The sequence below is a fragment of the Platalea leucorodia genome, assembly GCF_965183815.1.
Source record: "Platalea leucorodia genome assembly, chromosome: W".
NCBI lineage: Eukaryota > Metazoa > Chordata > Aves > Pelecaniformes > Threskiornithidae > Platalea > Platalea leucorodia.
This window is the reverse complement of record NC_138859.1, coordinates 5639475-5655955: the sequence shown is the minus strand read 5'-3', so window position 1 is coordinate 5655955 and position 16481 is coordinate 5639475. Positions and strand designations below refer to the sequence as shown.

The window sequence follows — 16481 nt, the reverse complement described above, 5'->3', positions numbered from 1 at the left end:
CACACCTGTGCTTATAGCTCCTGGCATAGCTATATTTAGCAGAAGTCTATATAGTCATTAATAGACTTGTAATATCTGTATGGCATATGCGTTTCTTTTAGAAACAGGTGAAAAAATTCTCTGAGAAGATGCTCAAAGGCAGAACTTCTTTAGTATTTTATATTGTCTTGTCTTTAAATTCATTTCATAGCTTCACCTTGAACACATAAAAAAAGCTGAACTAATCACTGTAGCCTTATTTCTTTAGAGGGGTATATTTCTAGGAATTGCTAGACATACTGCTATCAGAAATTATCAGGACAACCACCTCAGGAAGGTCAAGCTTGTATTTTATAAAAACTAAGAGCAATACACTATTCCCCAAGTAGAAAGCAAAAGTAAAGATGTTAATATTAATTAAAACAAACAAACAAACAAACAAACTAAAAACTCACTTACTGTCTTCTGTGGGAAGGACCTGCAGGGAATAAATCCATTCTATTATATCATTTTTGTTCACCACATCCAAGGAATCCAACATATCCAGACCAGAGAGTGCGAAAAACGCAACTGTCAACCTAAAAGAAAAAGAGAAGACTTACACTTCCCACCATAAATATCATTGGGAGATTAACAAATGGTTGAAGAAACAGAAATATCTATGAATTCTCAGCCTTTGAGAGCTGTACATCATATTGAGCCTAGCTCAGAAAGCATGAAATTTATCTACTGGACAAAATTATGTTCTTTATACCTTAAGCATTTCTTGATGAAATTGATGAAGTGACAAGTTCAGCACCTGCATAGTCAGTTGAAGCATCACATATAAATGCATTTATGAAATGGTACCACCTAGCATTCACTTTCAGAGTTAAGCATATTTAACCACTTTCTGGAAGAGCCTAATATACAACAAAAAGTAATAAACATTTTATCAATCACTGTATGACTGTTGAAAGCAGAACAAAAAAACCTGGGAAAACTTGTCTTATTTGACAACAGAACTAAATAGATGTGACCCTTTTCCCAAGTCAAAAGACTCCACATTTACATCAAGAGTTGAAACTTTACCTTGAAGAAAGTCACATTACTTAAGTGTAGATCAGAAAGTCCTTACGATGTGTAACAGAGCTCCAAGTGATAACCACAAGTTTATCCTAGGATCTCTTATGTTAGAGAAAGGACATTTCTGTTATGTGACTTTTATGATTAACCTTTGATGGGAAGAGTGGTAACTTCTACCACTACTTCTTCCCCTTCAGGGTATGCATGCATTCCTCTGGTTCCTAGGCACTGGATCCAATTACATTGGATCACTGCAGCAGCTATATAAACAGCCTGTCACAAAGGCTGTTTATCATGATTCTAATCTTGATGATTTGAGTTTTGATTTACATACCACAGCAAAAGAGAAAAATCAAGAGAATAGTTTACATGATTAATGTTAAGTTTTCATTGTTGAAAAGGCCTGCCGTTACAATAATCGTGTGGCCAAACAGTCACAAGCAGTTTTTTAAGCCAACTTCTATTTCACAGCTGATATCACCTAGGATTACATACCACAAACAGTGATCACAACTCATTTGAAAAATGGTAACTTGTTACACTGAGGTTACTTGATTTCATGGTATCTTTTACTTCAACCCTGAGTTTTTGTATTGCTTCTTTGTACCATTCTTACAAAAAAAAAGACTTTAATCTATAATCTGCATGGATTCTGACACTAACATTCCCTCTTCAAAATAATGCTCCATGCAACTCTAAGGTCCTTGTCAAAAATTTCAAACACAGAATAGCATGCATCTCCACTATTGCAGGTATTCATGGTCAAAAAAAGAATAAAACTTATTTTGTAATCACTTAATTCTAAAATATATTATTATTATTACTATTATAAATAAAGTTTTTGAGTACAGAAAGCCAAAAAAGTATGCTTTGCAGAAAACATTTCTACATGGAACAAAAATATCATTTAAGCCAAAAATATTATTTAAGCATGATCTGATAGCTGCAAAATTGTCTTTTTAAAGTGTAAGCTTAACACTTCAAGGCTTATATCAACTTTTGCCATAGATCAGATATGTGTAACCCAAAATCAGACTCTGGACGATAACCCACTACTTTGAGCAAAACTACTACTTTTTAAGAAACACAAGAAAAAAATTTGAAAGATAGTTCAGCTACAGTAAATTCATTTTTGAAACCTTGCATATGATATGTTCCAATTTTCACAAATACTAAGTTTGACAATCTTTGATTGCAAATATTTAAAGGCATTTTCACACTGTTACCCAGCTAAGCTACTTCCAAAGAGGTGCAAACACCATGCCAATTTCAGCACTAGGAACTGCTGTAAACTAGGCCCAAAACCACAAGATTGTACATACAAAAGACAAAACAATATACCTGACCTATACTGAAAAATACATACATCAGATAAATGAATGCAGAAAATGGTTTTATGTATAATTAGGTTTCAGTTTAATCAAGGCTGATTCTCTGTGTTAACTGTACCAGCAGCATTAAGAAACTGACTGTACACAGAGTACTAGAATTCACACATGATGGGCAAAAACATCCAGGCACTGAACACAGTGCTCCTCATACAGCCATCTACATACTACATTTTACTTCATATGTTATTCTGCCTCACAGAGAATTAACAGACACATGTTCTAAGACTAACAAAGACTGTTATCAGCACCTTATCTGACACATAGCATGGAATTGGTGGGATTAATCCCATGACTGGAGTTCAGCTATCGAAGGCTACAGGCTGTTCAGAAGGGACAGGCGAGGTAGGAGGGGTGGAGGGGTTGCCCTCTACATCAAGAAATGGATAGAATGTGAAGAAGTGTCCTTGAAGAATAGCCACAGGCAGGTTGAAAGCTTATGGGTAAGAATTAGAGACTGAGGCAACAAAGGGAACCTTGTGGTTGGTGTTTACTACAGGCCGCCTGATCAAGGGGAGCCTATTGATGAAGCCTTCTTACTCCAGCTACAGGAGGCATTGCGCTTGCAGGCTCTCGTCCTTATGGGGAACTTCAACTACCCTGATATCTGCTGGAAAAACAGCACGGCGAGCTGTAGGCAATCCAGGAGACTCCTGGAGTGCACTGAGGATAACTTCTTAAGCCAGGTAATAGACAGCCCTACCAGAGGGGATGCGATACTGGACCTGGTGGTCACCAACACAAGTGAGCTCCTCAGTGATGTCAGGATTGGAGGCAGCCTGGGCTGCAGTGATCATGCACTGGTGGAGTTCGCAGTCCTGAAGGATATGGGTCAGGCGAAGAATAAAGTCAGGACCCTGAATTTTAGGAAAGCAAACTTGCAGCTCTTCAAGGAGTTAATCAACAGGACCTCAGGGACAAGAGAGCAGAACAAAGCTAGCAGATCTTTAAGGACGCTTTCCATAGAGCACAAGAGCTCTCAATCCCCAGGTGTAAGAAATCAGGAAAGGAAGGCAAGAGACTGGCATGGATGAGTTGAGACCTGATGGTCAAACTAAAGGGCAAGAAGAGAATGCACAGGCAGTGGAAGCAGGGACAGGTATCCTGGGAAGAGTATAGGGACACTGCCCAGATGTGTAGGGATGGGGTCAGGAAGGCCAAGGCGCAGCTGGAGCTGAACTTGGCAAGGGATGCAAAGAATAATAAGAAGAGCTTCTACAGGTACGTCAACCAGAAAAGGAAGGTTAAAGAAAGCGTACCCTCCAACGAGCAAGACTGGCAAACTGGTAACAACAGACGAGGAGAAGGCTGAGGTACTCAACAACTTTTTCGCCTTAGTCTTCACTGGCAACCTCTCTCCTCACACCTCTCGAGTGGATGGACTGCAAGACAGGGACGGGGGAGCAAAGTCCCTCCCACTGTAAGAGAAGATCAGGTTCGCGACCACCTGAGGAACCTGAACGTACATAAGTCTATGGGTCCCGATGAGATGCATCCCAGAGTCCTGAGGGAATTGGCTGATGTAGTTGCCAAGCCACTCTCCATCATATTTGAACAGTCATGGCAGTCAAGTGAAGTCCCCAGTGACTGGAAAAAGGGAAATATTGCACCCATTTTTAAAAAGGGTAAAAAGGAGGACCCTGGGAACTACCAACCAGTCAGCCTCACCTCTGTGCCTGGGAAGATCATGGAACAGATCCTCCTAGAAGCTATGCTAAGGCACATGGAGGACAGGGAGGTGATTCGGGACAGCCAGCACGGCTTCACCAAGGGCAAGTCCTGCCTGACCAACCTCGTGGCCTTCTATGATGGAGCAACTACATCAGTGGACGAGGGAAGAGCTACGGATGCCATCTATCTGGACTTCTGTAAGGCCTTTGACACAGTCCCCCACAACATCCTCCTCTCTAATTTGGAAGGATATGGATTTGATGGGTGGACTGTTCGGTGGATAAGGAATTGGCTGGATGGTCGCATCCAGAGGGTAGTGGTCAACAGCTCAACATCCGGATGGAGATCAGTGATGAGTGGTGCCCCTCAGGGGTCCATACTGGGACCAGTACTGTTTAATATCTTCATCAATGACATAGAGGGATCAAGTGCACCCTCAGCAAGTTTGCAGATTACACCAATCTGAGTGGTGCAGTTGACACGCCTGAGGGACGGGATGCCATCCAGAGGGACCTGGACAGGCTTGAGGAGTGGGCCCATGGGAACCTCATGAGGTTCAACAAGGCCAAGTACAAGGTCCTGCACCTGGGTCAGGGCAATCCCCCAGTATCAATACAGACTGGCTGCTGAATTGATTGAGAGCAGCCCTGCAGAGAAGGACTTGGGGGTACTGGTGGATGAAAAGCTAGGCACGAGCTGGCAATGTGTACTCGCAGCCCAGAAAGCCAACCGTATCCTGGGCTGCATCAAAAGAAGCGTGGCCAGCAGGTCGAGGGAGGGGATTCTGCCCCTCTACTCTGCTCTGGTGAGACCCCACCTGGAGTACTGCATCCAGCTCTGGGGTCCCCAGCACAGGAAGGACATGGACCTGTTGGAGAGGGTCCAGAGGAGGGCCACAAAAATGATCAGAGGGCTGGAACACCTCTCCTATGAGGAAAGGCTGAGAGAGCTGGGGTTGTTCAGCCTGGAGAAAGCTCTGGGGAGACCGTATTGCAGCCTTTCAAAACTTAAAGGGGGCTTATAAGAAAGATGGAGACAGACTTTTTAGTAGGGCTTGTTGTGATAGGACAAGGGGTAATGGTTTTAAACTAAAAGAGGGTAGATTCAGACGAGATATAAGGAAGAAATTTTTTTTACGATGAGGGTGGTGAGACACTGGCACAGGTTGCCCAGAGAGGTTGTAGATGCCCCATCCCTGGAAGTGTTCAAGAACAGGTTGGATGGGGCTCTGAGCAACCTGATCTAGTGAAAGATGTCCCTGCTCATTGCAGGGAGGCTGGACTAGATGACCTTTAAAGGTCCCTTCCAACCCAAACTATTCTACGATTCTATGAAATTAAAAAACTTCATATAGAACAATTCAGAGAGAACAGCCCTTTTTAATACAACCCCCAAGTCTGGCATCACTATTGCTGTACCTTTTCTTCATGCCTTCTACAACAACTATAGATACTGCATGTGTGTACTGGGTCTGGCTGGGAGAGAGTTAGTTTTCTTCATAGCAGCCTGTATGGTGCTGTGCTTTGAATTCGGGACCAAAACTATTGATAATACATGGATATTTCAGTTATTGCTGAACAGTGCTTACACAGAGTCAAGGCCTTTTCTGCTTCTCACACTGCCCTGCCAGCGAGTAGGCTGGGGGTGCACAAGAAGTTGGGAGGGAATACAGCTGGGACAGCTGACCCCAACTGACCAAAGGGATATTCCATCCCATATGATGTCATGCTCAGCATATAAAGCTGGGGGAAGAAGGAAGGAGAGGACATTCAGAGTGATGGCACCTGTCTTCCCAAGTCACTGTTACGCGCGATAAAGCCCTGCTTTCCTGGAAATGGGTGAACACTTGCCTGCCGATGGGAAGGAGTGAATGAATTCCTTGCTTTGCTTTGCTTGCGCGCACAGCTTTTGCTTTACCTATTAAACTGTCTTTATCTCAACCCATGAGTTTTCTCCCTTTTACTCTTCTGATTCTCTCCCCCATCCAACTGAGGGGGGGAACAAGTGAGCGGCTGTGTGGGGCTTAGCTGCCTACCAGGGTTAACCCAAAACAACATGTATTAATTTAGGAAGTCAAGCATCAAAGTTTGACATCTGAAATTTATTTTTTTTTTAATCGACCTACTGAAAGCTTACATAACAGATATCCTGGGTCTTAAGGTCCCCTCCAAGCTAAGCAAATAAAGACATTTCTGATGAGATTCAGAGCTCCTGATCTTCAGCCACGTACAAAGACTATAATTTCTCAGAATTCAAAAACCTTTTCAAGTGACTGATTTGAGAAGCTGAATAATCATGCTACAAAGAGCATCATGAAATATCATGATCTGAAAGACTTCAGAGACCAGGAGAGTTGAATTCTCCTGCCAAACCTCATAGTATGACTGACAGTATATGAGACTTTACAGACCAGATTACCGAAAATCTACTGTCGCTGATGTCGTATGCAGCAACTACAGATAAAAATAATCATGAGGGCTTTGGACCAATAATTCCAGTAAAGAAGACTGCATTGGGTCTGGCTGGGATGGACTTAACTTTCTTCATAGCAACCTGTATGGTGCTGTGTTTCGGGTTTGTGGCTAAAACAGTGTTGATAACACACCAATGTTTTAGCTATTGCTGAACAGTACTTGCACAGCATCAAGGATTTCTTTTTTTCCTCACTCTTTTTCCCTCCCCAGCAAGTAGTGTGAATAAGAAGTTGTGAGAGAACACAGCCAGGACAGCTGTTGTTATAGTTGCACCAACTCCCTTAGTGTTTAACAAACTACAGTTAGAATGGACCAGCACTGTGCTGAAAAAAACTTCATCCTCTGCCACCTTGCCTTGTTACAACAAATGCAGTTGCTTCTGCTGCAGTGCAGTGAACCAAAACCAATCTCACTGACAAATTACTATTTTTTATTATTATTATAAGTTTCTCTGTAATTTAGTTGAGTTCCCTAATCCGGGTCACCATGGGACCACAGAAATAGAGGAACAGGAGAGGTAAGAATAAAAAGGATGACAGCATTTCTTTCTGCAGCAATACCAGGTCAGGAGGTTTGCTGAACTCAGCGACCTTGAACTTGTCAAAAAGTCCAACTTTGTACCCTAGAAGCCAAGCTAGTGGTGACACTTTTGTGGTACAATCACCTGCTTAGAATTTGTGAACAGAAACATATATATCTGCAGAACATTGATCTAAAAATCAGTATATTAGAACTCAAGAATCTCTGGGTGAGTAAAAATGTCATGACTTAAATAAATGCATGAATTTAGATGACCATGAGTTTTATTTTAATTGAAGATTTAAATTTGACTATGCCAATTGGCCAAAAATTAAGGACTCCTGAAATCGCTTCAAACTCATGGTTCCAATTTTCAGAAAACTTAGGGCTTTTTCAGTGTTGCACAACCATTCTATACAATCCACTGGGCACTGATTATTTAATGTATCATGGCTACTATGACCACACATGAAATTTAAGCTCAGATAGGTCATTAATTTCAAAAGAAATATGAAAACAATTAGTATTATTATTAGCATTATTCAATAAGATTAGGGAAGATGCCATGTAAACCAGAGCCTCTGCTTTAGCTCAGTGGCAAACTGTGACAGCTTGGTAATGTAAATCATGGAATACAAATGTCTAGGCTGGCAGGGACCTCTGGAGATTACCTGGTCCCATCCTCTGTTGAAAGTAGGGCATTAAATTAGGTTACCCAGGGCCCCATTCAGCTGAGTCTTTAAGGAAGACTTCATCATTTCACTGGGCAACCTATTCCAGCCATTAACTGCTCTCATGGTGAAGAACTTGTAATCTGGTCTGGTATTTCAGTTTAGAGATTGGAAAGGATCTCCATTATTCACCACCTAAACAAAAATAACTGCAGTGAAAAAACAGGGATTGGAAGAACCCTCCTAAAACTTCAACAAGGTACTGAAAAATGATGAAAGTACACTGAAAAAAATGGTTATGGTCGGTCTTTATAAATAATTGTCAGGCACCTATATATATTTATTTAAAATAGAGGAGAAAAAAGTCTGCTGTAAGACCCCAAGAAGGATTTAGCCTTCTTACCATCTTATCTTGTTTTAGTTTGGATCATCCGCACCAGAATTATGAACATTTTCTCCACTTCATATAACGTGGCCATGTTTAGCCCTCCTGGCTATGATTTTAATAGATTGGGGTATCAAATTTATTATAACTTTAATGCCCAAATAAAGCTAGTGTATACCATGCTAAGACGACTTATTTACACCACTTAAAATAACAAAGAATACTGAAACAAGCTAAGGCTTAATGAATGAATGTACTACTTATGATCAAAATGTATTTTTTTTTTCCTATAAAGCTATAACACTACTTTAACACTGTCATGGTTGAACACCAGTTGACAACTAAGCACGACACAGCCACTTGCTCACCCTCCCCCCACCCCCAGTAGGATGGGGGGGAAAGAAACAGGAAAAAAAAAGTAAAACCCACAGGTTGAGATAAAGACAGTTTAATAGGACAGCAGAGAAAGAGGAAATAATAATAACGATAAAAGAATATACAAAACAAGTGATGCACAATGCAATTGCTCACCACCCTCTGACCAATGCCCAGCCCGTTCCCAAGCAGCGATCACTGTCCCCCGGCCAACTCCCCCCAGCTTATATACTGAGCATGACGCCATATGGTATGGCATAGCCCTTTGGCCAGTCTGGGCCAGCTGTCCTGGCTGTGCCCCCTCCCAGCTTCTTGTGCACCGGGCAGAGCAGGGGAAGCTGAGAAGTCCTTGACTGGTGTAAGCACTGCTTAGCAACAACTAAAACATCAGTGTGTTATCAACATTATTCTCATCCTAAATCCAAACCACAGCACTATGCCAGCTACTAGGAAGAAAATTAACTCTATCCCAGCTGAAACCAGGACAGTATCCACCCCTTATTCCATACCATCTACATCATGCCCAGGTCCCACACTTTCCAATACATGCCAGTTAATCACCACCACTTTTCCAGTCTTTTGATATATACACACAGATATCATTCCCTTAGTCTATCAGCCATCCCTCTAAAACGTTCATTCAGTTCATTTAGTCCATGACTTTGGGCTTCATCCATCATAACAGTCTTTCAGGGCAGGAGAGATAATGGTGTGTGGTGTTGGACTGTTGCATGCTGAAGCCAGTTCTGGTTCCATCACCGCGGCACTTCGCTCGGTTTCCTCAAAGTTCATTCTTCATTAATTTGGGTGATTCTTACTGTAATACCATTGATATGGCATATAGCCACCATAAAAGTGATAACATAATCTCCTTGAGGTACACATCGGACTTGCCCATCCTCCCGCATCACCCACCAAGTGCACCCAGGTCCTTGAGCAAAAGCAATCCCACGGATGGGTTTGCCTCTGCCTGAAGCAGGAGTAACCCAGACTGTCTTTCCCAGCATATTTTTTAGGTGCGCTACAGGGACTTTATCCCCTTCTACAGTATGTAAAAATTTTGACTGGGCAGGGCCAGCTCGATTGGCAGATCCCCTAGTGTTGACTAACCAGGTGGCCTTTGCTGAATGTGTATCCCAGTGTTTGAATGTCCCACCGCCCATTGCTCTCAGTGTAGTCTTTAACAGTCCATTGTAGCGTTTGATTTTCCCGGAGGCTGGTGCGTGATAGGGGATGTGATATACCCACTCAATGCCATGCTCTTTGGCCCAGGTGTCTATGAGGCTGTTTCAGAAATGAGTCCCGTTGTCTGACTCAATTCTTTCTGGGGTGCCATGTCGCCATAGGACTTGCTTTTCAAGGCCCAGGATAGCGTTCCGGGCGGTGGCATGGGGCACGGGATATGTTTCCAGCCATCCGGTGGTTGCTTCCACCATTGTAAGCACATGGCGCTTGCCTTGGCGGGTTTGTGGGAGCGTGATATAATCAATCTGCCAGGCCTCCCCATATTGATATTTCAGCCATCGTCCTCCATACCAGAGAGGCTTGAACCGCTTGGCTCGCTTGATTGCAGCGCATGTTTCGCATTCATGGATAACCTGTGCAATAGCGTCCATGGTCAGGTCCACCCCTCGATCACGAGCCCATCTATATGTTGCATCTCTTCCTTGATGGCCTGAGGTGTCATGGGCCCACCAAGCTAGAAATAATCCATCCTTATGGTGCCAGTCCAGGTCCACCTGAGCCACTTCAATCTTAGCAGCCTGGTCCACCTGCTGGTTGGTTTGATGTTCTTCAGTGGCCTGACTCTTGGGTACGTGAGCATCTACGTGACGTACTTTTACAACCAGGTTCTCTACCCGGGCAGTGATATCTTGCCACAATGCGGCAGCCCAGATGGGTTTGCCTCTGTGCTGCCAGTTGCTCTGCTTCCATTGCTGCAACCACCCCCACAGGGCATTTGCCACCATCCGTGAGTCAGGATAGAGATAGAGCACTGGCCACTTTTCTTGTTCAGCAATATCCAAAGCCAGCTGGATGGCTTTCACCTCTGCCAACTGACTCGATTCACCTTCTCCTTCAGCAGTTTCTGCAACTTGTCGTACAGGACTCCATACAGCAGCTTTCCACCTCCGATGCTTCCCCACAAGACGACAGGACCCATCAGTGAACAGGGCATATTGCTTCTCATTTTCTGGTAGTTTATTATACAGTGGGGCCTCCTCAGCACGCGTCACCTCCTCCTCTGGCGATATTCCGAAATCTTTGCCTTCTGGCCAGTCCATGATCACTTCCAAGATTCCTGGGCGACTGGGGTTTCCTATTCGAGCCCATTGTGTGATCAGTGTGACCCACTTACTCCACGTAGCATCAGTTGCATGATGTGTACAGGGGACCCTCCCTTTGAACATCCAGCCCAGCACTGGCAGTCGGGGTGCCAGGAGGAGCTGTGCTTCAGTACCAACCACTTCCGAAGCAGCTCAAACCCCTTCATATGCTGCCAGTATCACTTTTTCAGTTGGAGTATAGCCAGCCTCGGATCCTCTGTATCCCTGACTCCAAAACCCTAGGGGTTGACCTCGAGTCTCCCCTGGTGCTTTCTGCCAGAGGCTCCAGGTAGGACCATTCTCCCCGGCTGCAGTGTAGAGCACATTTTTAATATCTTGTCCTGCCCGGACTGGCCCAAGGGCTACTGCACGAACTCTCTCCTGTTTAATTTGTTCAAAGGCTTGTCGTTGCTCAGGGCCCCATTTGAAATCGTTCTTCTTCCGGGTCACTTGATAGAGAGGGCTTAGGATGAGACTGTAATTTGGAATATGCCTTCTCCAAAAACCCACAGTGCCCAAGAAAGCTTGTGTTTCCTTTTTGCTGGTTGGTGGGGACACGGCTGTTATTTTGTTGACCACATCCATTGGGATCTGACGACGCCCATCTTGCCATTTTATTCCTAAGAACTGGATCTCCTGTGCAGGTCCCTTGACCTTACTTGGTTTTATGGCAAAGCCGGCCTCCAGAAGGATTTGGACTATTTGCTTCCCTTTCTCAAAAACCTCTTCTGCTGTGTTGCCCCACACGATGACGTCATCAATGTATTGCAGGTGTTCCGGAGCCCCACCCTGTTCCAGTGCAGCCTGGATCAGTCCATGGCAAATGGTGGGGCTGTGTTTCCGCCCCTGGGGCAGTCGATTCCAGGTGTACTGGACGCCCCTCCAAGTGAAAGCAAACTGTGGCCTGCACTCTGCTGCCAAAGGGATTGAGAAAAACGCATTAGCGATGTCAATGGTGGCACACCACTTGGCTGCCTTTGACTCCAATTCGTATTGAAGTTCTAGCATGTCCGGCACGGCAGCGCTCAGCGGCGGCGTGACTTCGTTCAGTCCGGGATAGTCTACTGTTAGTCTCCACTCTCCATTAGACTTTCGCACTGGCCATATGGGACTGTTAAAAGGTGAGGGAGTCTTGCTGATCACTCCTTGGCTCTCCAGTCGACGAATCAGCTTATGGACGGGAATCAGGGAGTCTCGGTTGGTGCGATATTGCCGCCGGTGCACTGTTGTGGTAGCGATTGGCACCTGTTGTTCTTCAGCCCTCAGCAACCCCACAATAGAAGGGTGCTTCGAGAGACCGGGCAGGGTAGACAGCTGTTTAATTTCCTCCATCTCCAAGGCAGCTATGCCAAAAGCCCACCGGTACCCTTTTGGGTCTTTGAAATACCCTCTCCTGAGGTGGTCTATGCCAAGGATGCACGGAGCCTCTGGGCCACTCACAATGGGGTGCTTCTGCCACTCCTTCCCGGTTAAGCTCACTTCAGCCTCCAATACAGTCAGCTGTTGGGATCCCCCTGTCACTCCAGAAATACGGATGGGTTCTGCCCCTTCATAGCTTGATGGCATGAGGGTACTCTGTGCACCGGTGTCTACTAAAGCCTTACATTCCTGTGGGTCTGATGTGCCAGGCCATCGAATCCACACAGTCCAGTACACCCGGTTGTCCCTTTCCTCCACCTGGCTGGAGGCAGGGCCCCTCTAGTCCTGGTCGTAGCATTCGTTACTCAGTTCTTGTAAATGCAAATCAAAAATCCCTTTATTAAGATCGGAAGCAAAATCAGCCCTTCTACTCTGTCTGGGGAACTGCTCACTGGAAACTGGAGCAGCAGTTTTCCCAGAAGAACCACCTTTTGCAGGGAAAAACAATTGCAACTCACGTACCCATGCCTCTAGGGTCGAAGTAGATTTTCCATCCCACTTCCTCATGTCCTCTCCATGGTCATGCAGGAAAAAAACATAGGGTGTCTCATTGCGCGTACCCTCTATATCCTCTCTCTTGAGCAGAGGAACGCTGACTCCTAATAGCTGAGATACTGGTCTATACAGGTGGAGAGTAGGACCTATCATCTTTGAGTTGCTGGACCTCCCGGGACAGCTTCTCCACAGCCGAGACAAGGGAGGAAGAGAGACTTTCTTCGTATTGCTGGAGCTGGCTAGCCGCTTGATCCACTATTGGTCCCTCTTCATCTTTCCGGGTCAGTATCGCCAACGAGTTGGCATATGACAGTGGTGCGCTCTGTACCAACTTCTGCCACATGGGTCGTGTGCACTTCATCTGGATCTTTGGATAACTGCTCATTGTCCAGGTCACCATAAATCACCTCCAGCACGGCTAATTCCCTCAGGTACTGCATAAACGATGGTCCATTTGCCTGGGTGATATATAACATCTTCCTTTAAGGGATATCTTTCCTTCATACCTGACAGTAATCGCCTCCAGAGGCTGAGGGCTTTTGCCCCTTTTCCAATTGCTTTGTCAATGCCCCCTTCCCTAGAAAGGGATCGCAGCTGCTTGGCTTCCCTACCCTCTAATTCCAGGCTACTGGCCCCATTATCCCAGCATCGGAGCAGCCAGGTGACAATGTGCTCACCTGGACAACAGCTGAAATCTTTTCACATATCTCACAGCTCACTCAAGGATAGGGATCAGGTGGTTTCCATCTTGATTATGAGTTCTTCCTCTTCCTCCTCCTCTCCTTGTGAAGGCCCTGTTTTTTCATCATCCCTTTCTGAACAAGTTGACTTTTGCTTCCAAGATTTCTTCTTGTGTATAGGGGCGACCGATACCAGCACAGGTTGGTTCTCTGGTTCAGCTGCAGTGCCTGTTGCCAGGGTTTGAGTAGCCACAGTCCCTATCGCAGGGGTTTGAGTAGCCGCAGTATTCTTAAATAGTTGTTTAACCCTAAGCAAGACCTGACACACATTCAAGAGACATAGCAATAGGAACATGCTCGTTTGAACATCCCAAGGATATTCAAAATTCTCAAGAGCTATTATAAAGAGCCTGGAGAAGAAGGGGAAGATGGAGGAAGGCGTCTCCCCAATAGGCTGCCTCTCCAAGGAGAAAAAGTAAAAAGAGTAATTACTAATAGCTTCCGATAGATGGCCCCCGAAGTACAGAGGTGACAGCAATGCTGAGTACAAATACAAGATTGATCTCATGACCAATAATTTTATCATACCATAAGCCAGTGTTACACAGTACAGCGAAGCAACCACCTTAATCCATATCCCAGAGGTGATAAATGGCACATAAATACTGAGAAACAGTATATATGGCAAGTAAGGTATTACATAACACAACTCTGAGAGCAAATGCCACAACTCTGAGAACAAGTAAATCAACATTGTGACCAGCGATTACTAAACTAATATAAAGAATGCTTATAACAAATTTGATTTAACACACTCTGGTCAGATCTGTCGTTATCTCAACCCTTCGAGCCCCACATTGGGCACCAAAAAGGACTGTTGTGGTTTAACCCCAGTCAGCAACTAAGCACCACACAGCAACTTGCTCACCCTCCCCCCTTCCCTGGTGGGACGGGGAAGAGAATCGGGGGGGGAAAAAAAAAAAAAAAAAAAAAGTAAAACCCGTGGGTTGTGATAAAGACAGTTTAATAGGACAGCAGAGAAAGAGGAAATAATAATAATAATGATGGTAAAAGAATATACAAAACAAGTGATACACAATGCAATTGCTCACCACCCTCTGACCAATGCCCAGCTAGTTCCCGAGCAGCGATCGCTGCCCCCCGGCCAACTCCCCCCAGCTTATATACTGGGCATGACGCCATACGGTATGGCATAGCCCTGTGGCCAGTCTGGGCCAGCTGTCCTGGCTGTGCCCCCTCCCAGCTTCTTGTGCACTGGGCAGAGCAGGGGAAGCTGAAAAGTCCTTGACCAGTGTGAGCACTGCTCAGCAACAACTAAAACATCAGTGTGTTATCAACATTATTCTCATCCTAAATCCAAAACACAGCACTATGCCAGCTACTAGGAAGAAAATTAACTCTATCCCAGCCAAAACCAGGACAAACACTATATCCATACTAATCTTCATAACTGAAGAAACACATGTTTTTTTCCAGGTGTCTGTACTTTGAACTGAAGGATAGCTTCACTTAACAGGAGGACTTGATCAAAGTCATTGAGCATTCTTCACAGTATGTACGACTTCCAAGAAATTACAAAGTGGAAAAAATGTGATGATTTTATTGGTTGAATAAAATATTAAAACCTGTACACATCTCCAAATTTTTATTAAATGCACAAGATGATAGTCAATAATTTAACTGTCAAGTTGCATCAGAAATAACTTATTAGCTTACATGAAGGCATTAAGAATCTGAAATAAATGCATTCTGAATCCATTACATGGACAAGTGTCCCTCTACTTTAAAGTAAGGGGCATATTTCACTATTACCAGTAACATGTTTTAATGCTTGTACTAGCTAATGAAGATATAAACAATTTGTGTTACATAATGGTATTCTGCATGCTGACTTTGAACTACAGACGACTTAAGTCATTTATTTTAAAATAGGCTTTCAGGGTGGATTAAAAGAATGAAGTACAGGACTAAAGATAGATTAGAATGATTAAAAAGTGGGTTTTTTTCCTCATGCATATCAGGGAGTTTAACTGAACACAGACCAAACTTGTACATAAATTTACATTTCTGTGAACTATCTGATAGTGGGGAGTTTTCTAGAGAAGGCGTTCATTTTGATCACCGCTGCGCCGGCTGTTAAGACTGCCGACACAGTAAGATCCTGTATCCTGCCCACAGGTGCTTCGCCAGTGCTACCACCTCGAGGGAAGCCGAGGCGGGCGGGCGAACAGCTCTCCAGGAATAATTTCCCGTCAAACGCAACCGCCCCTGGGAGAGGAAAGACTCCCCCCAACTCTCTGAGGCTAGCGGAGTACACCAGGAAAAAGGAAACAGGGTCTGTCCCGCCTTTCCACCGTGGGGCCCGAGGGCGACGGGAACACGCCAAAGCTCCATTAGCCCGCCGAGCATACCTGCTGGTCTCCAGGAACGAGTACCGCTCGGGCAGGATCTGGAGACAACGCTGGAAAAAACACACATGCCGTTCTTTCAGGAAGTCCAACCGCTCCATATCCCCCAAATTCAGCGCCAGCCGCGCCACCGCCATCTTACTCCCGCCTACAGCCGGCGCGCACAACCTGCGTCATATGTGGCTGCCGCGGGACACAACCAGCCGCCGGTCCCGCCCGCTGGGCGTCAAGTTCTCTTGTGGACTGCCCCAGTATCATCTGCCAGCTCTCCCCACAGACCTGGGCTGGACAGCCTCCTTCAGTGGCTCAGCTCCCCCGCGGGGATGGGGAGGGAGTAACTGCTTACTTCGTAACGGCACTCTGTCAGCCTGCAAGAGCTGCCAGTCAGCTCAATATGTGCCCGAAATACTATTAGGTAAAATGACTACACATTGTTTTATTATAGCTGGTGATATCCTGCAGGTAAATCCAGTAACTTGAACTAATTATTCGTGTCTCAGGAAATAAGTTACTGTGTAGCAAATTGCATACAAGACTTCAGTCGACATTCATAAGCGTTAATAGGAGCAAATAAAATCAGGGTTACTATTTCTCGTATACCAAT

At 44.8% G+C, this 16481-nt stretch overlaps 1 protein-coding gene across 1 annotated transcript in view; it reads right to left on the bottom strand.

Annotated features, from left to right (window-relative positions):
• The window catches only part of LOC309601714 (geranylgeranyl transferase type-1 subunit beta-like), a gene marked incomplete at both ends in the record, with an annotated part of 76456 nt that extends 60442 nt beyond the window's left edge, over positions 1–16014 (bottom strand). The window contains 2 exon segments of the mRNA XM_082334878.1: positions 439–557; positions 15881–16014. Of these exon segments, the coding sequence (XP_082191004.1) occupies positions 439–557; positions 15881–16014 (253 nt within the window).
• Positions 16015–16481: the final 467 nt, after the last annotated feature.